The sequence below is a fragment of the Dendrobates tinctorius genome, unplaced genomic scaffold (assembly GCF_039654945.1).
Source record: "Dendrobates tinctorius isolate UK_male_01 unplaced genomic scaffold, ASM3965494v1 ptg000020l, whole genome shotgun sequence".
Taxonomy (NCBI): domain Eukaryota; kingdom Metazoa; phylum Chordata; class Amphibia; order Anura; family Dendrobatidae; genus Dendrobates; species Dendrobates tinctorius.
In genome coordinates this window covers 38936566-38963265 of record NW_027361688.1, presented here as the reverse complement: position 1 = coordinate 38963265, position 26700 = coordinate 38936566, and the positions used below count along the sequence as shown (strand labels likewise).

Here is a 26700-nt window from a genome sequence, read left to right as displayed (position 1 = left end):
ACACCTGTCCATGAAATAGCCTTGGAGTGAATTGTCCAATTACTTTTGGTCCCTTTAAAAACAGCGTGGCACATGTTAAGGAGCTGAAACTCCTAAACCCTTCATCTAATTTTAATGTGGATACCCTCAAATGAAAGCTGAAAGTCTGAACTTCAACTGCATCTGAATTGTTTTGTTTAAAATTCATTGTGGTAATGTCTAGAACCAAAATTAGAAAAATGTTGTCTCTGTCCAAATATATATGGACCTAACTGTATGCAGCCTCGCTTTCCCTCAGGGTCTGTCGTCACATCCCCTTCTCCAGTCTCATGGTGAGACATGTTATTTCTGAAACTCCAGATGTGGCATCTCTTTGTGTCCCATGGTTGCCAGGTGCGACACCATGCGCTTCACCACCTGGAGCCCCTGGCGCCTGGAAGTGACCGCACTATCTTGACAATGTCACTTCCGGGTCATTGCGGGACTCGACACGTGGAGTGCGTGCCAGCCAGAAGCCGCCGCACCATATCGGTACCGCAGCTCCAGCTGTAATATCCGCATGGTGCTCGCGTCACCATGAGTCATAAATTGTTTTTCCAGTCAGTGGACCGCTGCAATGAAACCAATCCTGCTCCAGTTGGGGGGTATTTCTTATATATGTCCGTTGGTATAAAAACTTAATTTCAGCTCACCCAGTTGCTCTATGCTCAGACTCCAGCTGCGCCCAGGCCTCACTTCAAGGATAATAGAAAAAATTGGTGTCTGGCTCAACAGAACTGGATATTCCTTTTTATATTTCAAAAGAAATTATAGTGCATACAAAAGAAAATTTTCATGCTCGACCGGGCCCAGTCGATGCGTTTCGACTGCACTAAGCAGTCTTACTCATGAGGCATGAGTAAGAGCACCACGCCAAGCTGACCGCTAGTGTGAAACTAGCCTTAGTTTAACTTGCTGCTACTGTTAATACATGTTACAATGGGGCTTATTGTAACCTGTATTCCTACCTGTAGCAGTTAGTTAACACCATATAATTTATTGCTTTTTGTAACATTTATATAAAGCAGCAAATTATTCTGCTCCTGTTTTTCAGTCCTCCTACTTCGATCAACAGCTCACCACACAATGATACCCCTACACAGTATAATGACCCACAAACCGTTCCTGTATGTCCACCCACAGTGTGATTTCCCCACAAATCCGTCACACTGTATGATGTACCCATACAGTATGATGTCCCCACAGAGCCCCCTATGCAGTATGTCCACACACAGCTTGCCACATAGTATATCCCCCCCAAAAAAAACCTTCACAGTATAATGTCCAAGCACAACACCCAAGCAGTATGAGGTCCCTGCAAAGCCCCCACTCAGGATGTCTCCACACAGTACTGTCCTCGCACAGCCCACCACACTGGATGTCAACACAGTGTGATGTGCCCAAACAGCCACCCACGCAGTGTAATGTCCCACACAGTTTGTCAACACAGAGCCCCCCATGCGGTATGATGTCGTCACACAGCACCCTCATATAGCATTATTATATCCCTACAGCCCCCCATGCAGAATTATGTTCCCTCCCAGCCCCCTAAATGCACAGTATTATGTCCCCCCACCCATGCCCCTTAGGGCACAGAATTCTCTCCCCACACATAACCCCTCAGGGCACAGCATTCTGTCCCTTCATATGTTGACACAATGTAGTGACCTCATTGCACCTTTGGAACAGCCGCACTTTGCCCACTTCTGATGACATCCATCATTTTGTTGCATTTTCGGATAGAAATTCAGTTTATTGTGGGTTTTTTCTATAGATGATCTAAGTTACTGGAGATTATGTCCAGTACATGTGATAACCACAACAGCCGGTCATAGAACCAAGAATCTGATTCCTTCCATTCACTCATGTCCAAATCTTGGATACTCTGTAGACCATTTCTCGCCATACTTCCTTATTTTCTTCAATTGCTTGATGTTCATTCCCAAGTCATTCTTGATGGTGAACAGCCAATGGGCCTTCTTGTACCATTGACCATTTGTGTTTTTTTTTTTTGTTTTTTTTTGTTTGTGGCCAGTGGTGTTGGGGTAGAATCAAGTTCGATCACCTGTACATATCTATATATGTGTGTACAATACCCAACTATGTTGCAACCAAATGAGGAATGTGGTGATGTACAGTTTATTTCTAAATTAATCACATTCATACTTCATCTTTGATGGTACTTTGGACCTTTGGCAGTACAGATCCTGAATGGCCACATTCCTCATTCAGTTGCATCAGATCCCATTGGTGGTCCTGCAGCCTTCACATGCTTTCTATTGGCATTGTGACTATCACAACCCTATCAGGTGAACACATTTGTTAACTTTTTATGCACTTTTGTCATCGGATTAAACCCTATTTCTCCTTCGCCTCATTGGGGGACACTGAACCATGGGTGTTATGCTGCTGCCGTTAGGAGGACACTAAGCAAATACACAAAGAAAATAACTTCTCCGCAATATGTATACTCCCTCTGCTGGCTCTATCCTGAAACAGTTCTTGCTTAGTGTGTATAGGATATTATTTTTTTATTTTTTTTTACCCAAAGTCTTCAACAGGAATGGGTGACGGGGCCTTTCAAGGTCTCGATCTCCCAAAACCATCACCAGGCGGGCATGCGGAGTACACAGTCCTGCAACCTCAATGCCAGGCCTGGGGTCTACTTAGGGGTGAAGGATCCCATCAATGGGTCCGCTCTCCCCACACCGACAACAGACGGGAACATGGGGTGTCGCCCCCACGTACCCCCTTCTGGAGCCAGGATTTTAGCCAGACACATGCCCTGCCTCACCACCATGCGAAAGATTACCTCAGGTAACATGCAGAGGCGTCCATGCGGCCCCAGTGTCCGAAAGTGGATGATGACATGAGGGGAACGATCCCTCTCCACCTCTCTATCAATTGAGGATCTGCGTGGCCACAAGCTCCAGCTTGGCCACACTGCACCCAGCTCTGCTTCATGCCGTCAGTAGCGCAGGGCTCCTAATGGGATGTCCGAGCCCCCAGGGGGATACGTGCGCTGACTACAGCGCTCCAGCGCCGCCGCCATCACCACCACCACTGCCTCAAATTTTGGCCCCGGCTTCTGGCCGGGATAGGCCATATTTCGCCCACCCGGCCGGCTCCGCCCACTTTTTAGGTGCTCGGCCACATTCTGCTCCCGAGTCCTCACTCCGCCCCCTTTTGCTGGAGCTTCTTATGAGAAATGCCGACTGGTTCACAGAACCTCCACTTCCTGCATCCGCGCGTGTACCAAGGCTGGTGGGGAGCCATCATATTTCACCTTACGTGCGACTACAAAATTCTATCCGCAGACCTTCTCTGGGGGCACGGACACAGGACCTGGGTAAGCTGGTACACAGCGCTTAACCCCTTCCCTGCAGCATCAATGCAATATGTCTCAATCAAAGGCATCTAAAAAGGCGGATAAGACACACACAGTGGTGTATGCCTCATGTACTGCCCCACTACCACGCAGACACCGTAATGCAATCTGCGCGTCTTGCGACCCCCTCATGCGTACAGGATACCCCTGCTAATGCAGACCCTAGTGGGTCTAGTCCACATGAGTGGGCCACATCTCTGGCACAGTCCATGGCCTCCCTGGCTAAGGCTATAGAATCCTTCTGTGATTCCTCCTCAAGCCAGGGCATCAGTTTACCCTCCGTCGAAGGCCCTTCAGACATGCAAGAGTCTTCCTCAGGCAGGGGCCGAACAGCAGCAGAAGACGTGCAATCTTCTAGGAAACGTCCCCATGACTCTTCCCCCGGGCACTCTGGTGCCTTGGCGTCTTTAGGCTCTGCTTCCCGCTCCCCGTCACCAGGGGTTTGCAGCGAACACGACTCAGAATATGAGTCAAATGTGGCCCTAGACCCGGACTCGCTAAAGTACCAGGAGTCTATAGATTCTCTCATCGAAGCGGTCAATAAGGCTCTAAGAGTAGACGAAGAACCTGGAGTTAGTCCGGATCACACTGTGTCCTTCAAAAGGACCAAACGTCCTCACAGGGTGTTTGCTAACCACCCTGAGTTTACGGTCTTAGTTCAGAGGCATAGAAGTCGCCTGGACAAGCGACTCACAGGGCAAAAGCCACTGGAAGCACTGTACCCCTTTGCCCCTACCCTTAGAAAGGAGTGAGTCCCGTGCAGTTGGTCCACCCATGATTCCCGTGCAGTGGATCCACCCATATAACGGCACGCTTCCAAAACCCTCCTGTCTTTGTCTGACGGCTCGTCCGTTAAAAATCCCACTGATCGACTGACAATCTTGCTCGGTCAGTCTGAGGCCGCCGGAGCGGGACTCTTCCCCTCTTTCTCCGCTACTTTGGTGACCAGAACTATGGTGGCCTGGACAGAGGCTCTAGCTAAGACCAGTCGAGACAATAATCTGCCTCCTGATTCGGTCAGCCTCGCTTTCCAGATTGCCCGGGCCGGGGATTATGTGGTACATGCCTCCCTAGATGCGACTAACTGCGCCGCGCTTGCAGCTGCAAACGTCATTACCATTAGGAGAGCCCTATGGCTCAGAGAGTGGCGAGCAGACTCCGCTTCCAAGAAATCCTTAACTTCCCTGCCTTATCAAAGTGGGCGCTTGTTCGGAGATAAACTTGACCAAATTATCTCAGATGCTACTGGAGGAAAGAGCAAATTCCTCCCTCAGCAAAAGACCCACTTGCCCCTTTCGGACTAAGCACCAGGTTCGCTTCCTGCCTTTTCGCAATGCTGCAAGCTGGCTATCTGCGACCACTTCCTCTAGCTTGGCCCGCCCCCCATTCAAGCCCTTTCATTCCTGGAATAACAGACCTTCACGGTCCGGACCCTAGGGTAACCTCTTCCCGCAAGTTCTGTGGTCAATGACCCATTGCAGTATCCGGAGGACACAGACAGGGTAGGCGGCCGTCTACTCTTGTTTCATCAGGTCTGGCTGGCGGTCTTTCACGACCAATGGGTCAGAGATCTGATGTCCTCCAGATACAAAATAGAATTTGCGTCCTCCCCGCCAACACGCTTCTTCCGGTCGCGTCTTTCAAAGACTGAGGAGCACGCAGCCCCATTTTATGAGGCCATATGCGCTCTCCGCAACAATGGAGTCATTGTCCCGGTCCCTCACACACAGGTACGGACTTGGCTGAAATTCAGCCCTGGAATTTGAAATCACACAGGCCCATGTTGTCCCCGTCCCCAAGAACCAGATGGGAGATATTACTATTACCCTGCATGGATGAAAGGAAGATTTACTACAAGACAAGTATTTCTGATATCCGTAGCCTGCTGAGGTAAGTGACGGAGTCAGCGACTTTGTGCTGCATCATAACTCTTGCACCGAGAACACTGATTCTGTTAGCAACTCAGCAGATAAGGCAGCCCACAACCAGACAGACCCTTCTGGCATTTGCCAGATGGCCAATCTGGCCCTGCTCACACAGAAAGGTTCAAGGGATTTTACTCAAACCTGTTTGTGGTCCCAAAGAAGGACTGAACCATGTGTCCCATACTAGACCTAAAACTCTTGAATATGTTTCTCAAAGTGCGTCACTTCAGAATGGAATCTCTCGGTTCTGTTATCACTTCGGTGGAAAAAGTGGAATACTTTGCGTCTGTCGACAACAAGGACGCATATCTTCACATTCCAATCTTCTCAGGTCACCAAAGATTTCTGCGCTTCGCGATTGGAGACTAGCATTTTCAGTTCACGGCCTTGCCCTTCGGTCTCGCCACTGCGCCCAGAGTGTTCACCAAAGTCATGGAATCTGTCATGTCCATTCTGCACTCTCGGGGCATGGGGGTTCTGCCTTACCTAGACGACCTCCTCATCAAGGATTGTCCTTTCAGGCATGTGTAGAGTCAGCATCACTGTGGACACTCACTCGTTTAGGTTGGCTAGTGAACCTAGACAAGTCCTCTCCAGCCCCATCCCAGCAAATCTCCTTTTTGGGGATGATCATGGACACTTCCCGAGTGTTGGTAATTCTCCCTCCAGAAAAGATCTCGGCGCTGATCCGGGAAGCCCGGATGCTTTCTCTTGCCCGTCCCCACTCCTTGCGGTTTGCTATGCAGGTCCTGGGGAAGATGGTAGCAACGATCAAGGCAGTACCATTTGCTCAATAACATCTCTGTCCTCTACAGCAGGCATTGCTGTCAGCTTGGGACAGAAATCCGGCCTCTCTAGACCGCTGTTTTTGCCTGTCCCTCCGGATCAAGCAGTCTCTCAGGTGGTGGACATCGACGCCCTCATTGAGTCAGGGAAAGTCCTTTCTTCCAGTTCACTGGCTGGTGGTGACCACCAATGCCAGTCTTCTAGGTTGGGGAGCGGTCTTCCGTCACCACACGGCTCAGGGATGCTGGTCCATTCAGGAATCGCGCCTCCCAATCAATACCCTTGAGATTCGGGCAATCAGGCTTGCTCTTCAGTGATTCCATCAACTTCTGGCCAGTAGTCCCATTCTAATCCAGACGGACAATGTCACAGCGGTGGCGTATATCAATCTTCAGGGGGGCGCACTAAGCAGAAGATTGATGCTCGAGGTGGCACACATCCTTCAATGGGCCGAGACAAACCATTTAGTCATCTCTGCAGTTCAAATTCCAGGGAGTATAGAACTGGGTGGCCGATTTTCTCAGCCATTAGTGTCTGGCCTCGGGAGAGTGGTCCCTTCATCCGGAGGTTTTTCAGCAGATTTGTCAGTGCTGGGGAACATCGGATGTGGACCTCCAGGCTAAACGCCAAAGTTCCGGCATTCGTAGTTCAGTCCCGCGACCCATTAGCCATCGGGTCGGATGCCCTGGTGCTTCCATGGCATCAGTTTTGCTTCCCTTTTATTTTTTCCCCCACTTCCGCTAATTCCAAGGGTCATCCGGAAGATCAAGGCGGAAGGAATCCCGTTGATTCTCGTCACACCAGACTGGCCCAGCGTGGTACGCGGAAGTAGTATAACTAGTCGCCGACGTTCCCTGGCAGTTACCAGACCGTCCAGACTTTCTCAAGGGCCGATTTACCGCCAGAACTTGAGAGTTCTGAGTTTAACGGCCTGGCTATTGAATCCTGGATCCTAGCCCAGGCTGCTTTCTCACCACAAGTAGCATCCACTATGATTAACGCTCGGAAACCTACATCCATACGCATTTACCATCGCATCTGGAAGGACGTTTTCTCTTGATGCAAAGCCTGCGGATGTTCCCCACTTGTGTTTTCTATCCCTTCCATTCTGGAGTTTCTCCAAGCAGGATTTGACTCAGGCCTAGCACTGGCTTCTCTCAAATGCCAAATCTCAGCCCTATCCGTCCAGTGAAGAATAGCTTCCAAACCGCAGGTTAAAACCTTCATACAGGGAGTGTTGCTTCTTGTCCCTCCCTACAAGATGCCACTGGAGCCTTGGGACCTTAATTTGGTCCTAGGTGCCTTACAAGAGGCCCCCTTCGAACACCTCCAGGGCGCATCACTTACTCTTCTGCCTTGGAAAGTTGCTTTCCTTGTGGCAGAAACATCCATCAGGCGGGTCTCAGAATTGGAGGCTTTGTCTTGCAAGCCTCCTTTTCTAGTTTTCCACCAGGACAAGGTGGTGGTGGGGGCGTCTCCGTCCTTCTTACCTAAAATCGTTTCTTCTTTTCACCTGAATGAGGACATAGTTTTGCCCTCGTTCTGCCCAGCTCTGGCCCATCGTACTGAGAAAGCTTTCCACACTTTGGATTTGGTGAAGGCACTCAGGAGATACATCTCCAGAACAGCGTCTTTCCGCAATTCTGATTCCCTTTTTGTGTTTCCGGAAGGACACAGGGCCTACCTGCTTCCAAGGCTACAATAGCCAGATGGATCCGCTCAGCAATCCAAGAGGCTTACTGTGTCAGAGGTCAGCCCATCCCGGCGGGGATTAAGGCACACTCCACTCTGTCAGTGGGGGCTTCCTGGGCCATTCGGCAACAAGCGTCGGCACAGCAAGTTTGCAAGGCTGCAACTTGGTCCAGCCTCCACACGTTTATTAAACATTACAACATTCATTCTCAAGCTTCTACAGATGCGGCCCTCGGCAGATTAATTCTGCGATCGGCAGTATCACATCTGTAGGGCAGACTTAATTGTTTGGCATACAAGGTTTCAGCTGTCGGCTGTCTCCCACCCTGGGACTGCTTTAGGACGTCCCATGGTCCTGTGTCCCCCCCATTGAGGCGAAGGAGAAACAGGGATTTTTGTGTGTGCTCACCGTAAAATCCTTTTCTCAGCCAGTCATTGAGGGACACAGCACCCAGCCTGTTGGCTTGTGATTGCTCTTTGTTTTTTTTGACATGTTGCATTTTTGTTGGCTATTTATGAGCGCCTACTGCTTTTGGCACCGAACTGGTTCCGGATAGAGCCAGCAGAGGGTGTATACTGCGGAGGAGGGGTTAATTTATTTTTGTATTTGCTTAGTGTCCTACTAGTGGCAGCATTATAACACCCATGGTCCTGTGTCCCCCCCATTGATTGGCTCGGCGAAAAGGATTTTACGGTGAGTACACACAAAAATTCCTGTTTTACTCTTGTCTCTTCATTTTCTACATTTTATTTGCAAAATCAAGCTATAAATCATTAAAAGGATCACAAAAGCAATGGGGGGTCAGCTGTGAATGTAGTAGAGGTCTTAAAGCAGCCCACTATAAAATCTCAGCTGCAAAATTGACATTGGCATCGCCTTAATGAGACAGCAATATCTTAGCTGCTTAGGACTAGCTGTGGTGCTATCTTGTGACACCGAGCGGGGCACCGTATTTAGCCTATGTTGACTACATGCTAGTTGTCATAAAGATGGGTGCAGCATGCCTGTGGACCCCCTCGGTGCTCTCTTTAAGCCAAGAGTGGGAGAAATGGCCAATCTGGGATGCAGATTTGAACTTATTACGAAGCTTTAGTGAAGGTGGAGAGGACCACAGGGTCTCGGAAAAGGTAAAGCTGTTCATTCATACTTGCCGATTACAAGGGGCATTAAAAGGGTACTGATAGGTGGATGATCCCTGGAAAGAGGAGGATGTAGAGCAGTGAGATGAGGCAGCGCCACTTGCGTGACACCGCAGCACCACGCAGATTCTAACATAATGTACATAAAAGGGAAGATCTGATAAGAAATTCTCTTGGATATTGTTGGAACCATGCCCTGCCCTTCTCTTTATAAAAAAAAATAAAAAAAATAATTCCTCCTTAAACTTGAAACTTCCAAAACCATTAATATGACTGTAAACCTTTATGGAGAAGGCAGTCAGTCCATTTATGACCACAGGGTACTGCTTCAGCAGTGAGAAATAATGGTTTTAAGGTTGGTCTAAAAGTGTATTTGGGTGTGAAGATGCACTTACAGCTGCTCAGCCCCCATTGCATGCCTGAACTAGGAGCGCCTCCCTCTGGCTGGTCGCTTGCTCTTGTTCACTGGCCGCTGACCTGTTAATCAGCCAAGGGAGGTGCTCCTAGTTCCTGCATATCAATGAATGATATGGAAAACTCAGACAATCTGGCTAACTTACACGGACAACCTATCTCTGGTTTACACAGGACTGACCTTGGGCGCTGGTCACATAGCACAAATTGCTGATGTGTCCTAAGTCTGCACAATTTTTTAATGTAAAACAAAAACATGACTGTAAAATGGAATATATTGATACCTTTGGTGAAGAAATACGCTTTGTGGTTTAATCACCGTTTGAAGTTTTCTGCTAATTAGACTTGGGTGCACAGGGGCTGGACTGTCCACGGAGTCTTCTCCTCCCTGTCTGTGATTCCCCAGCCCCTGTGACTCCCCAGCCTGCCTCCAGTCTTCAAATTACAGATCACTCCTGAGATTTCAAGCAGAGGCGGCGGGTGCTTTAATCAGGACCCTCACTGTCCGGAGCTGTGTGCTTGGTCAGATGCCATGTTATCATGTAAATAATATGATAGCAGTGTCGCTAACCACTGATATATGAATGTGTTACAGCAGAACTAGTGTTCACCTTTACAGTTCTACTGATACTACAGCTCTGCTACTCACCAGAACTGTCACTCAAGGAGAAGTGCCCTCCTCCACAGAAACCTGGAAGTCAGAGGACTGGAAAGTGATGTGCTGCTCAGGAGACAACTTCAGAATAACCTTTTAATGAGCCCTTATCTTAGCATTACTGATGGATGTTTGGGGCCAGACATGTCATAGAGCTCATTGCACGGCAGAGACAGTCAGCAGGGGGGCTGTGCATGTATAGAACAAGAACCCCACCTTTTGTGATAAGTTGTAAGTGTAATATTTGTAAAAGAGTTCTTGTGTTCCCATTAATAGGCAAAGCAGAGGCAGTTTCTCATAGTCGCTCATGTATTTAAGGCGTTGGCACAGGAGAACTTTGTAATGGTGATCTGCTGGGTTCCTCAGGGGCGGGGACCTACAATCTACCTCTGGCTTGGGGTACTTGGTAGCATCATAATTAGGATTAAGTCAACTTTTTTTTTTTTCTACTTATGCTATTGTACTAACATTTTCTATGTCCTTCGCCTTATTTCTCAGGAGATACCTTACACATTCGGATCGTACAGCGCTGACTCCTCTTTGTTTCTGTCTCAGTTGACACTGGCAATGATAAAAGTAAGAATATAAGGAGGTGTGAGTATTGCACAGGGCACAGCTGCCATGCTATTTTTATTTCCCCTCCTTCCTCTTGTGAGAGGAACGTTCTTCATCCACCGATCAGCCGAGGTCACACCTACTGCCATGTGTAGAGAAGGTGACAGCTACGGCAGCAAGAGGCTGGGAGCCATCCGTCCGCCACAGTCTGATCACTGCACACAGACCCGGTAGGAACCGCGTGCCACCCTACGATGGATCCTGGAAGGTAAAGTGCTGTAAACCTGTGTAACAGTGTATTCTTATATAGGTTTTTTATTTTATTTTTTCTGTACTTTGTCAAAGCGTTTTTTTTTAGTTACAATTTGTACGTCTGGATATTAGTCAAGTCTTTAGTGAAATGCTGATTTAAAAAATGTGTTCCTCTTTTTTGGCATTTTTGAGGCTTCGTTTTAAGGGGGATGGATCAGTGGCGTTTTTTTTTTTTATTTTAAAAGCTGCATGCTCTGAATATGGTTTTTCTGACATTTATGGACATTGATGTGATAATATTAGAACAAATGGAGTAAAAAAAATCTGTCTTTTAAAGTGAATACAAAATCATTTGTATTTCTACATTAAACATGAATATAAACATTCAATAAAATTCTTGCTCCAATAGATACAATAGTATTCCATAATTGCCAGGTAAATTTTGAGAAAAGGACTCAGTAAGTCAGTAAGGCTAGTTTCACACTAGCGCTTTTGAGCGCAGCGACGGCCTGCGCACGGCCGCTGCTAAGCCCTGCCCCCTGCCGCGCCTCCTCCGGTAGCTCCGCCTACCGGCGCATGACGCTGCATGCATCCTGCGTCCCCTATCTTTATCACTGGGGATGCAAGCCGTGCGCAGTATGCGTTTGGCGGCGCATGCGCCTTTTTGACGGTGCGCCGACCTGCGCCAAACGCAACCTGCTGCAGTTTGGTTGCGCTCGGCGCACCGTCGCCAAACGCATACTGCGCACGGGCTGCGCCCCCAGTGATAAAGATAGGGGACGCAGGACGCATGCAGCGTCATGCGCCAGTAGGCGGAGCTACCGGAGGAGGCGTGACAGGGGGCGGGGCTTAGCGGCGGCCGTGCGCAGGCCGTCGCTGCGCTCAAAAGCGCTAGTGTGAAACTAGCCTAAGTCACCACTGTAATGGGGGGGTGTAAGACCAGAAGAATCATGTTCAATATAATGTGTTACTATACCTTTTAAAGGCTATAAGTATAATGGCTAGCTCAGGATTGATCCTTACTCATATTGGTCTCGGTGTGATGCCAGACTGCCAGCCCCTACTCACGTTTCGGGTGGGCTTCCACGGGGGGCCGTCATGCGTCAAGCCCAGGTGAAACACGCGTAGCGGCTGGCAAATCTTCCTCAAAGATCCCAACTTTTTATGAAATCAATGATTTTGGTGGCTCTAAAGCAGCTTTGTAAAGTTGAGCAGACATATGTATTCTCTCCGCTATAACAAACCTCTGATCAGCAGGTGGAAGAGGTTATTGGGGCGTAGGACGCAGCTTAAACTCTCAACAGAGGAGAATGCAATTTAGAGAGAGGGAAAAAAATAAGTTCCCACATTTTTTGTACCACTGTTTAGATACTGTGTCTGAACTGTTGATAATTCTGTATGTGCTGGGATCACTTCTTTTTAAGTGTAAACTTTTTGAAGGCAATGTGTTCTTGACAGAGCTAGCGGTTTATCAAAGTCCTATGTGACATTTACTTTTAAAGGGAATCTGTTAGCAGGTTTTGCTATGTAATCTGAGGGCAGCATAATGAACAATGTGTTCCAGCGATGTGTCACTTATTAGGTTGTGTGCTATTTCAATACAATGAGAATTTTATTAGCAGGAGATAATCACTGCCGAACAAGCTGCCACGTGAATCCTGGTCCAACACCTCCCCAGCACTGATTAGCAGCTCTCTGCCCAATATACATGGTGGGCCATTTATATGGATACACCTAAATAAAATGGGAATGATTGGTGATATCAACTTCCTGTTTGTGGCACATTAGTATTTGGGAGGGGGGAAACTTTTCAAGATGGGTGGTGACCATGGCAGCCATTTTGAAGTCGGCCATTTTGGATCCAACTTTTTTTTTTTCAATGGGAAGAGGGTCATGTGACACATCAAACTCATTGAGAATTTCACAAGAAAAACAATGGTGTGCTTGGTTTTAACGTAACTTTATTCTTTGAGTTATTTACAAGTTTATGACCACTTATAAAATGTGTTCAAAGTGCTGCCCATTGTGTTGGATTATCAATGCAAACCTCTTCTCCCACTCTTGACACACTGATAGCAACACTGCAGAAGAAATGCTAGCACAGGCTTCCAGTATCCATTGTTTCAGATGCTGCACATCTCATATCTTCACAGCATAGACAATTGCCTTCAGATGACCCCAAAGATAAAAGTCTAAGGGGGTCAGATCGGGAGACATTTATGGCCATTCAACTGGCCCACGACAACCAATCCACTTTCCAGGAAACTGTTCATGTAGGAATGCTCCGACCTGACACCCATAATTGATGGTATGGTGTGGTATATGGGGTACAAAGATAGTGGAGCCATTCTTCATCAATGGATACCTCAATGCCACTGGATATCTGAAATTGCTACATGATGATGTGTTGCCCTCTTTATGCACTGAAGATGGCACGTTCCCTGAGTTTTTCCAGCAAGATGGTGCACCACCACATTATGGATGTCAGGTCCGAGCATTCCTACAAGGAATCTGACTCCCTTAGCAACACCGCAGAAGAAATGCTAGTCTATCAGTGTGTCAAGAGGGGGAGAAGAGAATATATATTTTTTTTTTTAACCAAAGTTTGGATTTTTTTTCACGTCATAGTATTCTGGCTATGACAACCATAGACGTCTGCTGGAGACCTCTCGTCATGCCAACCCATCGGTGACCCGCGATCACGTGACTGGGTCACTGATGGGCAGGTTTTCTGATGCGTTTCCGGAAAGCGCAAATTAAATGCCACTGTCAGAGAATGACAGCAGCATTTATCTAGTTAACAGTTGCGGGTGGATCGCGATTCCACCTGCGGCTGTTAGAGGCACGTGTCAGCTGTTTAAAACAGCTGCCATGTGCCGGGAAAGATGTGAGCTCAGTATCGGAGCCCACCTCAAAGGGAGGGATCCTGACGTGGGCGTACTATTGCGCCCAACTCAGAAAGAGGTTAATAAATATTTAAGTAATTTAAAAAAACAGAGTGGGAACCCATCTATTCTTGATAACCAGCCATGTTAAATGCTGATAGCTGAAGGTTATGAAAATTACAGGGGAACCCCTTATTATTTTTTTTAATTATAGCACAGGCTGATGAATACTCCCATCAGCCACTGCTTGCTCTCGTTATTAGCAGCAGCAGGAGTAGGCTGATGGGAGTAGTAGTCCCAACAGCCACCGCCTGTGAGTGGAGGAAAATTTCAACTTCAGACAGGTTGTTTTCTATTTTTGTTTGTTTACAGGGGACAAATGCTTCAGGGGATTAGGTGTTAAGGTGAGTATAATGTGATTTTTCTATTCTATTCTTCCTTTTACACTTGAATAGAGGGAAGCAAACTGAAATCTGAAATTCAGCAGGAACTTAGCTCATTCAGATTCGTGTTCGGATTCTAGAACATTTTCCTCATAATCAGCAGAATTCTGCAAAGTTTGGTAAATGATCGGGCTTCCATTAATGCTTTTGTTAGGACTTTGGCTAGGATAGTGGTGCTGTATGATGGGAGGGGAGACATGTTTGATGAGGGGAGTGGTCAGAGGAGCGGCAGACTGTTACACTTTTTTATTTTTTATTAACTTAATGTGTGTACATTCTGGCAGCCAATCAGTGCGCAGAAACCATCCACAACGTCCAGACACAAGAGCCTAGATCATTGGCTGCCGAACTCGCATGTCCTTTTCCATATAAAAAGCAGACATGTTGCTTCGGCGCCATTTTGTCAGTGTAACAGCGCAGAGAGGCTGCTGCTGCTACAAGTAGTCAGATGGTTAGCTAGTCAGTTCAGATAAATGGGATCCTGTGTCTAATCTACCTTCCAGCATATCATTCCTTTGTACTAATTCTGTGGTCCAGCCAGGTGTCTCAAAAATTGTTGAGGATTTAATGCTGTACGTTTGGATTGTGCAGGTCAGGAGGGGGAACGAGGTGTGGAGAGTTAAGCAACCAGAATACAGACCGTCATAAGTAAAAAATGATCATCTTGAGAAGGGCGCAATCTCCAAATTTTTCAAGTAAAATAAGAGCTTTACTGATCCATTAAAAAGATACGAAAAACACACAAGTCTAAAAACGGGATATCCTGCTAAAAATCCTATGCGTTTCAAACCTAGAAATATGTGTGGCTCTTAGTCATGGCATAAAACGTTAGTTTTTTCACGTTTTCAATTATCATTCCAACTGGGATTCAGTGTCAGTGTGCGTCCTGAGAGTTTAAAGTTTTTCTGGTGAGCTGAACATTACTTTTTTGTGAAAAGTTAGACATAAGTTCTTGTCTAAATGAGCGATAATTAATGTCATTTGCAGGAAGATGTGTAATTCTGTTCTGATTATTTCTGGGGTGACCACTGAGCACCTTGCCTTCTCCAATTACTTTTTGCAGCCATGTCTTCTGCGTCACTGAGATCTCGAGCTGAGATCTGTGGATTTTTCTGTTGGATGAATCTGACCCGTCTTACTTTCAGGCAGGGCGAGCTTAGACTCCAGAGGGCTCCGGTGCCCTGGAAGTCATGGCATTAATTACAGGAGTCCTGACATAAGACACTGCTCAGGTGCCCCACTGCCCGGGCAAAGCAGCTAGTAAGGTGGCAGTGGCCCCCATTACTCACGGGACCCCATGCAGGTGCACATCTGCTCAATCCTCTCCTACCTCCAGGGATGAAGGGTGAGTAATAAAAGCACATATACGTCCCAGAAAAGAGGAAACGGCATATCGGCTAATCCATGTAAAGCAGCGAGCCTCCGTCTAACGATATTTGCATCATAATCAAGCGTTTTTGCATATACACAAATTTCCCGCTATAATATCCTGGTGGGTTTAGTTTTATGACAATGCCTAATTATTGTTTTTCTTCCAGAAGCTGCAAGTCTGAAACTAGTCTGTGCATTGAACCCTCCAAAAACTCCTACAACATTCAAGACCTGGTGGCTCAACTTGCCTTTGTCACCATAGCCGCAGTCCTGGAACAAGGTAGTCCCATGTCTCCTCCAGTCATGGTTGCCCATGTCATTTCCATGGTGCTTCACCATACAGTACGTGCAAAGGGCCAACAAGTAGGACTGAGTGAGCGCAGTCACACCAGCGGCTATCTAGGTCTTTTGTAATTGCCCTATGGCTAGCAAACTAGATAAAGGAATATGCTGAGAGAGAGTGGACAGCACCTCCAAAAATCATACAACGATCTAAAGCCGCTAGGCAAAAATATATATAACTGAACATGAGGTTCTTGGTTTAACATTCTGATCAACCTGACACTCCCTCCTCCATTGGCTTTTATAGGCAGCCTGAGTAATTTGATCCCTCATTGAACACAAAATCGTAGACAGATTTGAGCGTTTTTTTCAAGAGTGATTGATCTGTGCAGCAGCAAAAAGAAGTGACTCATAAGTGGGGAAAGAAACATTCTCAAATGAGATTTATTACAAAGTTTCATATTTTCACTTATACTGTTGATTTATGGGGAAAAATGGAGTATGATTTACTATTTTAGTTCTGGCCAGTTAGCATGGGAAAATGGGGGTGCGTCTTATAGTTGGCATGTACAGTACTTACAGTTAGCATGGTGGCAGCAGGAGTCAGGCGATTCTTCCGGTGGTCCGACGCCGCAGGGCAATGATCTCGCTCCTATTTCAGCCTGGTATGGCAGGTGCGGCAGTTTCAGCGGTACTCGGTGCTATGGGAGGCTCCAGAGACATGGTGCGGCAGTTTTGGCAGTGCTCGGTGCTGTGGGGGGGCTCTGGCGACATTATGTGAAAGTCTGAAGCCCCACACAGTTCTATTGCCTTGATGCTGTGGCCTCCGGAAAACGGCCCCCAGAGGCGCGGCGCATGTGTAAATTGAGATCTTGGCTCCGAGATCTCATTGCCGAGATCTCAAGCTGCACATGCTTCGCCTCCGGCCATTTTCCTGGAGGCAATAGCATCAAGGCAAGGCAATAGAATTGCGGCGGTTTCGGGTTTTCACATAATATCGCCGGAGCCTCCCGCAGCACTGTGCACCCCCGAAACTGCCGCACCATGTCGCCGGAGCCCCCCACAGCACCGAGCACCACTAAAACTTCTGGACCATGTCACCGGAGCCCCCTGCAGCACCGAGCACTGCCGCACCAGGCTGGGATGGGAGCTAGATCATCGCCCTGCAGCGTCGGACCACCAGAAGAATCGCCTGACTCCTGCTGCCAAACCCCCCCCCCCCCCCCCCCCGTAAGATGAATTCAGGACTGTAAGATGGATCCCCATTTGACGCATAAATTTTTTTCCCCCATTTTCTTTCTGAAAATTTGGGGTGCGTCTTATGCTCCACTGCGTCTTATAGTCCAAAAAATACGGTAAACACTCGCTGCCAGGTTCCACCTCCGAGATTACAGCTGATGGTTCTAAGATTGCAAATATTTAGGTCAAGTTCACATTTGTCACAATTTTGGGGGGATTCTGATCTGAAAATTCACTGCAACATCCAGTAAAATGCAATTGATTTTTTTTAAAGGTTGAGCTACAAAAAAGGCTTTTTTTTCTCTCTTTAAAACAGCATATTTCTCTATGCAAGTCATATGGGCTCGCAGAAAATACAAGATCTCGCCTCCAAACACAACAGGCCATCCAACTTTTGATAGAATTTTCCGCGCACAGTAAGTTTGTATAATTTATTACATATTTCTCCAAGAAGGAAATGTAAAATTCACATAATGGAAATACAATTATCAGACTGAGGGTGAAATGATCATTTTAAGCCCAGCACAGGCAAAAGGGGATCAAGGGGCCAATAAAGAATATAGACTGATCCCATTTCAACTCCAAAAAAAAAAGTGTCGCCAACAGATCCACTGCTAGATTGTCTTATCTAGAATTAGGTAAATCACAGCTGTGAATACAGTACAAATAGGGTGTGGCCCCCTTTTCGCTGATCTGAGCAGTTCATATGTAGTCCGTCCAAAGCTGGGTGTCTGGTTGGGACCCGGTTACTCTGCTACTATTCACACTAGGTAGGTTTTAACATTCGAGAGTGTATTTACTGTCCCAGTTGGGTATACCTTGTCGCGGTGGGCAGCTTTATGCTTTTTTTGATCTAAAAACAGTGTTTAATACCCTATGTCAAAGGGAATCTGTCACCCATTGTTTGTGATATGATGTAAAGATATCATTCAATTTAGTGTCACATAAGCATTATAGCAGTACCTTTGATACCCCCTGACTCTCCACTTTTGATGCATAAACACCGTTTTTAGCTCTCCTGCGGTCCAATGGGCGGGGCTTATTCTCCTCCCCCCCCCCCCCCCCCTCGACTTGCTGTACGTTTTGAGATCTGTGAATATCACAGATCCCATAGAGGTGCCGCGCGTGCGCATTGAAATGTCCTCCTGCGCGTGCGCAGTATGCTTTGCTCAACTGTGGGCAAAGCATGAAATCATTATTGTGCATACGCCATTACGTTCTATGGCCCGAAAGTATTGCCATTTTTTTTTCTTCCAGTTTTCAGTACATCCTATGGTAAAATGAACAGTGATCACGGATTGCCACATCGGCTTCCATGTAAAATAGGGGAGTCTTTGTGAGAGCCCCCTTACCCTTTTTGGATTTAGTATGGCAAGGAATCACCATGTGCTGAAGCCTCAGTCTGAGAAGGTCCATTGTCGTCATCCATGGTGCTGTTGATCTAGAAGTGGCAGAATCATTTTACTGTTTCCTAATGGTTTCTTCTCTCTTTGTAGAATAAACTGCACTGAATATTTCCCGCTGTTTCTCTCTACGTTGTGGGTATCAGGAATATTTTTCCACCAGGGTAAGCCAAATTCCACACTTTTGGATTGGATTCAGAAGGCCCATCCTATACCTCCCAACATCCCTGGATTCAGGAGGACAGTCCTGAATTTGGAGAAGTCAAAAAAAAAAAAATATATATATATGTACAGTATACACTCACTGGCCACTTTATTAGGTACACCTGTCCAACTGTGTGTTAAGACTTAATTTCTAATCAGCCAATCACATGGCGGCAACTCAGTGCATTTAGGCATGTAGACATGGTCAAGACAATCTCCTGCAGTTCAAACCGAGCATCAGTATGGGGAAGAAAGGTGATTTGAGTGCCTTTGAACGTGGCATGATTGTTGGTGCCAGAAGGGCTGGTCTGAGTATTTCAGAAACTGCTGATCTACTGGGATTTTCACGCACAACCATCTCTAGGGTTTACAGAGAATGGTCCGAAAAAGAAAAAAAATCCAGTGAGCGGCAGTTCTGTGGCCGGAAATGCCTTGTTGATGCCAGAGGTCAGAGGAGAATGGGCAGACTGGTTCGAGCTGATAGAAAGGCAACAGTGACTCAAATTGCCACCCGTTACAACCAAGGTAGGCAGAAGAGCATCTCTGAACGCACAGTGCGTCGAACTTTGAGGCAGATGGGCTACAGCAGCAGAAGACCACACTGGGTACCACTCCTCTCAGCTAAGAACAGGAAACTGAGGCTACAATTTGCACAAGCTCATCGAAATTGGACAGTAGAAGATTGGAAAAACGTTGCCTGGTCTGATGAGTCTCGATTTCTGCTGCGACATTCGGATGGTAGGGTCAGAATTTGGCGTAAACAACATGAAAGCATGGATCCATCCTGCCTTGTATCAACGGTTCAGGCTGGTGGTGGTGGTGTCATGGTGTGGGGAATTTTTTCTTGGCACTCTTTGGGCCCCTTGGTACCAATTGAGCATCGTTGCAACGCCACAGCCTACCTGAGTATTGTTGCTGACCATGTCCATCCCTTTATGACCACAATGTACCCAACATCTGATGGCTACTTTCAGCAGGATAATGCGCCATGTCATAAAGCTCGAATCATCTCAGATTGGTTTCTTGAACATGACAATGAGTTCACTGTACTCAAATGGCCTCCTCAGTCACCAGATCTCAATCCAATAGAGCATCTTTGGGATGTGGTGGAACGGGAGATTCGCATCAGGGATGTGCAGCCGACAAATCTGCGCCAACTGTGTGATGCCATCATGTCAATATGGTCCAAAATCTCTGAGGAATGCTTCCAGCACCTTGTTGAATCTCTGCCACGAAGAATTGAGGCAGTTCTGAAGGCAAAAGGAGGGGGTCCAACCCCTTACTAGCATGGTGTACCTAATAAAGTGGCCAGTGAGTGTATATGTCCCAATCTCAGCTGTATCTGTTTCTTTAGTACATACAGTAGATACAACTGAAAACAACGGTGTAGCATGGAAGGATTGGATCACTAGAACACCGTTAAGCCTAGAAACTGAAGGTAGTGCCACGACCTTTAGGTCATGACATAGGCAGCAGAAACAAGAAACAGGGCACAAAAGGCAAGGGATTGGTGTATGTAGCAGTGCTGTGTGTGTGTGCGTGTATGATGATGTAGTCTGTATACTTTTTGGGGCATCATACTGTGTGATGGGGGTTGTGGGAGCATCATATCACGTGTGCGACGCTGTGGGGACATCATACTGTGTGAGGTAGCTGTGGAGGCAACATACTATGTGATATAGCTGTGGGGGAATCATATATGTGTGGGGCATCATACTGTGTGAGGGAGCGTTGCGGGCATCATACTGTGTGTGGAGGGTTGTGGGAGCATAATATCAGGTGTGCGGGGCTGTGGGGACATAATACTGTGTGAGGGAGCTGTCATCATACTATGTGAGATAGCTGTCGGGGAATCATATAATGGGTGTGGGGACATCATACTGTGTGAGGGATCTGTGAGAGCATCATACCGTGTGAGGGAGAATCATATGTGTGTGAGGCTGTTTGGGCATCATACTGGGTGATGAGGGATCTGTGGGGGTATCGTACTATGTGAGGGAGCTGTGGGGGCATCATACTATGTGTGGGAGCTGTAGGGGCATCATACTATGGGAGGGAGCTGTAGGGGAATCATACTATGGGAGGGAGCTGTGGGGACGTCATACTATGGGAGGGAGCTGTGGGGACGTCATACTATGGGAGGGAGCTGTGGGGACATCATACTATGGGAGGGAGCTGTGGGGACATCATACTATGGGAGGGAGCTGTGGGGACATCATACTATGGGAGGGAGCTGTGGGGACATCATATTATGGGAGGGAGCTGTGGGGACATCATACTATGGGAGGGAGCTGTGGGGGCATCATACTATGGGAGGGAGCTGTGGGGGCATCATACTATGGGAGGGAGCTATGGGGACATCATACTATGGCAGGGAGCTGTGGAGGCATCATACTATGGGAGGGAGCTGTGGGGACATCATACTATGGGAGGGAGCTGTGGGGGCATCATACTATGGGAGGGAGCTGTGGGGACATCATATTACATGTAGGAGCTGTGGGTGCATGATACTATGGGAGGGAGCTGTGGGGACATCATACTATGGGAGGGAGCTGTGGGGACATCATACTATGGGAGGGAGCTGTGGGGACATCATACTATGGGAGGGAGCTGTGGGGACATCATACTATGGGAGGGAGCTGTGGGGGCATCATATTACATGTGGGAGCTGTGGGTGCATCATACTATGGGAGGGAGCTGTGGGGACATCATATTACATGTGGGAGTTGTGGGTGCATGATACTATGGGAGGGAGCTGTGGGGACATCATACTATGGGAGGGAGCTGTGGGGACATCATACTATGGGAGGGAGCTGTGGGGACATCATACTATGGGAGGGAGCTGTGGGGACATCATACTATGGGAGGGAGCTGTGGGGACATCATACTGTGGGAGGGAGCTGTGGGGACATCATACTGTGGGAGGGAGTTGTGGGGGCATCAAATTATGGGAGGGAGCTGTGGGGGCTTCATATTACGTGTGGGAGCTGTGGGTGCATGATACTATGGGAGGGAGCTGTGGGGACATCATACTATGGGAGGGAGCTGTGGGGACATCATACTATGGGAGGGAGCTGTGGGGGCATCATACTATGGGAGGGAGCTGTGGGGACATCATACTATGGGAAGGAGCTGTGGGGACATCATACTATGGGAGGGAGCTGTGGGGACATCATACTATGGGAGGGAGCTGTGGGGACATCATACTATGGGAGGGAGCTGTGGGGACATCATACTATGGGAGGGAGCTGTGGGGACATCATACTATGGGAGGGAGCTGTGGGGACATCATACTATGGGAGGGAGTTGTGGGTGCATGATACTATGGGAGGGAGCCGTGGGGACATCATACTATGGCAGGGAGCTGTGGGGACATCATACTATGGGAGGGAGCTTTGGGGGCATCATACTATGGGAGGGAGCTGTGGGGGCATCATATTACATGTGGGAGCTGTGGGTGCATGATACTATGGGAGGGAGCTGTGGGGACATCATACTATGGGAGGGAGCTGTGGGGACATCATATTACATGTGGGAGTTGTGGGTGCATGATACTATGGGAGGGAGCTGTGGGGACATACTATGGGAGGGAGCTGTGGGGGCATGATACTATGGGAGGGAGTTGTGGGGACATCGTATTACATGTGGGAGTTGTGGGTGCATGATACTATGGGAGGGAGCTGTGTGGACATCATACTATGGGAGGGAGCTGTGGGGGCATCATATTACATGTGAGAGCTGTGGGTGCATGATACTATGGGAGGGAGCTGTGTGGACATCATACTATGGGAGGGAGCTGTGGGTGCATGATACTATGGGAGGGAGCTGTGGGGACATCATACTATGGGAGGGAGCTGTGGGGGCATGATACTATGGGAGGGAGCTGTGGGGACATCATACTATGGGAGGGAGCTGTTGGGACATCATAATATGGGAGGGAGCTGTGGGGGCATGATACTATGGGAGGGAGCTGTGGGGACATCATATTACATGTGGGAGCTGTCGTGACATTACAATATGTGAGGGAGCTGCGGGGGCATCATATTGTGTGTGGGGGCCATTATACTGTGAAGTGGACACTGTGGGGAGCATCATTCTGTGTTTTGTGGGCACTTTGTAAACTATGAAAGGGGATCCATACTGCAGGGTTCCCCATCTCCAGTCCTCAAGGCCCACCAACAGGTCGTTTTCAGGATTCCCCTTGTATTGTACAGGTGATGCAATTATCACCTGAGCCAATACTAAGGAAATCCTGAAAACATGATCTGTTGGTGGGCCTTGAGGACTGGAGTTGGGAACCCTGCCATACTGTATAGGAACATTAATGGGCCTCACTAGGAGCAGTATTTCTGTGTGAACACGTATAAAGATCTGGGCATTGTTAAGGTACTGAAGATGTAATATAGAGATTGCAGCGACACGCTACGCACGCTGCGGTATGTGTCCCTCTTTCTTATCTTACAAAGTTGGCAGGAATGGCCCAACCTACTTATAAACATTGTATTCAACTCTGAGTAGACAAGGTGTAAAGATGCCAATATATACAATTTTTTTTTTTTACATTGGATCATTAATTGTTCAGTGTGTGCAGCTTTTTTCAACTTCTAAGCTGCTTTCTCAGTAAAAATCAGTGCAGAAATCTAAAAAAAAAAAAAAAAAAAAGTCATGAGAAGAAATTTCAGGGTTTAGTCGCCATCTGGTGGCCATTAAGTAAACCTGATAACTTCCAGGGACCGGACCGCACAATTCCCTAACAGCTTCTCCCCACTCACTGCCCTGGATTGATAGGTCTCTGATATGTCGCAGCGTTTCAGAGTCAAACGTACCCAGCTGCGATCATACAACCAGTGCCTGATGCTTGCTACATGTGGATTGGGCAGCACGTATCGGCTGTCTGGATCTTTTTACAGTTGCAGGACTGTAATTCACTTCCACATCATCTAGTATAGGAAGTATTGGAGCAACCATATTGGGCCAATCTAATAGTTACAGGAAAGACTTTACAGCTGGATTAAAGGAATAGACTGGAAATGATTGACTTCAGTAAGAAAGATTTCTAGGCATGCTCTGTAACCTGCGCAGAGGTCCTTGTGCAGTGATGGGGAGGAGGTGACCTGTGATCATAAATGTTTTATCAAAGTTTATTTTAACAAAGGTATCACCCATTAACTTATATGCTGTATCCCAAAAAAAACAGATACCATTTCCAGGTGACTTACATTACTGGGCGAGTATCTGCATTTGGACAGTGTGGCACAGGCACTGTGTTAATTAACGGGACCAAGTTTTTGACCACTTCTGTTTCACATTGTCCAGGGTTCACGGCTTTCTGTGGTTTAATCTATGTATACGCGCGCTACAGATATTTCCATGGCTATGAAGAATCTGCGCTGGGAAGGTAAGCAGCTTGTCGTACTATGTATATAATCGGAGTGGGGGGATATAAAGTCTATAATGTAATAACTTGAAACCAATCAAATCTCAAGGGTCATTTTTAAGGAAAGTTACAGAAACATGAGACGGTGCTATATCCATGGCAGCAGACTAGATATTCAATGGATGAGTTTTATTTAAGATCATAGTGCATAGGATCAGTACAATTATCTACACGCCTTACAAGCAGATCCTTAAAGGTGTTATTCAGAATAAGAACTAACAGGCAGGTAGTTAACTACCTGTCCACTTGGTCCGCTGTTTCTACCGGCACAGAGCGGTTCCAGCCTGTTCCCACCGGTGAGGTCACGTAGGCAGAGCATTGGCTTCTCTTTCAGGCTGGTCTGTTGATGACTGACAGCTGGCTCCCCACTGACTATCTGCGGGGAGCCCGCTGTCAATCAGCATGACGTCAGCAGAGCAGCCCGAAACAGGAAGAGCTGCTCTGTTGACGAGAAGCAGCAGAATCGCCGGCTGGAGCATCTGTGGCTACTATGAATCGGCTAGAACAGGCAAGTTCGTTGGTAGACCCATAGGAAAAAAATTAAATAGTCCTGCATAGCATGTGTAAATAGTAAGTAAACTTCCTGCTTGCTTTTTCATATTTAGCAGACATTTTAATTGCCTGCAGACCAGTGGTGGTGCGGGTCCTGAGACCCCTGTGGACCACTGAACAGTGTGCAGCTCAGCAGACAGGAATGTTCACACAGTGCAGTTTCAATAGAAAGTATAAGCCTGGAAGCCCAGGCTTTGTACGGCACCCGTACTGTGGTCAGTGGGCGCTCTGGTAGGAGCTGTGCACCCCCGTCTGCTGAGCTTGGGTAACAGACACAGCTCTACCATATGGTATTTTTTTTTTAATATCTTTATTTTTAAGAGGTGATGGGGGAATGGTGTTATTTTTAATATTCTTTATACTTTCTTTTACCAAAGTATTCTAGTATATGGCTAAAATTAAAGGCAGATGTCGGCTGTGTAATACAGCCATTATCTGCAGGGTATGCAGCTACTAGGCCTGCTCCATAGCGACATGCTGATTTACTGGCTCAAACCCCAGTGACAGGTTCCATTTAGCTTGAAAGCAGATTTATTATTCTCTACTTGTGAAAACTAGTTCCCATGCAACATGTTTCGCTGCTCCTTTGTTTTCACCTTTCCCCCTACCTCAGCATGCCCAAAAAGCAACAGCCCATTGTACACTGCTCCGAAAATTAAGGGAACACATCAGATTGTCAATTAGTCTTCAGAGATATCCGTCCAGTTAAGTAGAAGAGATTTAAGATCCATTTCACCTGCTTTCCTGCAAATGAAAGTGTCATCAGGAGAAGATCAGCAAGAAACCTTCAAAAAGGAATTGGTGCAAGTGGTGGCCATAGACAATTCCTTTAGCCTTATTCTTCCTACTGAGCTTTCTCTACTTTTTGCATTTTGTTAGTGTACCTGACACTATATAAGGTGGCATTTTCAGCGCATTCAGGTTGGTAAGGTAGTACAGGTCCTCCAAGATGGCAAGAAGGTTTATTGGGTCTCCGAATATTGTCTCAAAAGCATGGCGCACATACTAGGGCTGTTACAAGGGAAGGGCAGGACAATAGAAGAGAGGATCCACCCAACAAAAGGACTGGTTTCTACCCCTTTGTGCCAGGAGGAACCAGAGGAGCACTGCTAGAGCCCTACAAAAATGACCTCCAGTAGTTACTGGTGTGCATGATCATGACCAAACTGTTTGAAACCTACGAGGGTGACATGAGGGACCTGAAGTGGGACTTGTGCTCAGTGCCCAGCACCATGCTACACGAATGTATTATGGCCAGTTTGGGGGTGGGTCAGTGATTGTCTGGGGACCTGTATGCTTGGAGGTTTGCACAATAACCGTTTCCCTTTGGCTCTGAGGATTTTATCCGTATACCTTTGTCAGACCTTTTGCTTGTGCAGTTGGCCCCTGGTTCGTTCTGGTACAGGACAATGCATTTTGGGTGATTTCTAATCCAGCCCTCAGTTTACAATTTTGATTTCCATTGACCATTCTGTTCTCAGTGAAGTGGAAAAAAGAACATTTTCCCCAAAAGGAGGCTAACCCCTTGATTAAGTGTTCCCTTAATTTCTTTGAGGAACGTCCTTTGAGGACCATTGTCAAACTTTGTTAAAAATAAGAATATTGAGCTTCTCTTCCTTCTCCACAGGTTGACCCCTATGTACATCAGCGCCAGCGTCCTCTGCCTTCTTATTGGATCATCTCTCATTGGTATACTGGACTTTTTCCTGTATTCATACTGTGGCGTCAGTATTAAGACAAGTCTCACTTGGTGGATGTTTTAAGGCCTCTTTTACTAATATGTGCAGTATGTATACAGCGCTCTGGACACGTCCCTTCATGTCATGGAAATTTCCTATGGTCTTCAAATGATATTTTATTACTGTCACATCCTGATGCCACTAGCTAATGATTGTACAGAGATACAGTGGCATGTAAAAGTCTGAGCACCGCTGCTCAAAATTACTGTTACTGTGAACAGTTAAGCAAGTTGAAGGTGAAATGATCTCTAAAAGGCCCAAGGTTAAAGATGACACATTACCTTTGTATTTTAGGCAAAAAATAAATATTTTAATGTTTT

The 26700-nt window shown here is 47.1% G+C and overlaps 1 protein-coding gene across 1 annotated transcript; it reads left to right on the top strand.

The window, feature by feature from the left end:
* The first annotated feature begins 5237 nt into the window (after positions 1–5237).
* Positions 5238–26404, top strand: LOC141083175 (leukotriene C4 synthase-like). Its single transcript, XM_073567343.1, has 6 exons — positions 5238–5296; positions 15692–15804; positions 17362–17461; positions 18542–18612; positions 23969–24050; positions 26269–26404. Exons 1-6 carry the CDS (start codon positions 5238–5240, stop codon positions 26402–26404), a joined length of 561 nt encoding a protein of 186 aa, XP_073423444.1.
* Positions 26405–26700: the final 296 nt, after the last annotated feature.

What these genes read in the sequence shown, in the direction of transcription:
- LOC141083175 (XM_073567343.1), top strand. Translation starts at nt 5,238, where the DNA reads ATGGATGAAAGGAAGATTTACTACAAGACAAGTATTTCTGATATCCGT. An exon ending in AGCCGCAGTCCTGGAACAAG is followed by an intron (nt 15,805 to 17,361) that starts GTAGTCCCATGT and finishes TCTTTAAAACAG; the next exon opens with CATATTTCTCTATGCAAGTC. An exon ending in GAAGAATCTGCGCTGGGAAG is followed by an intron (nt 24,051 to 26,268) that starts GTAAGCAGCTTG and finishes CCTTCTCCACAG; the next exon opens with GTTGACCCCTATGTACATCA.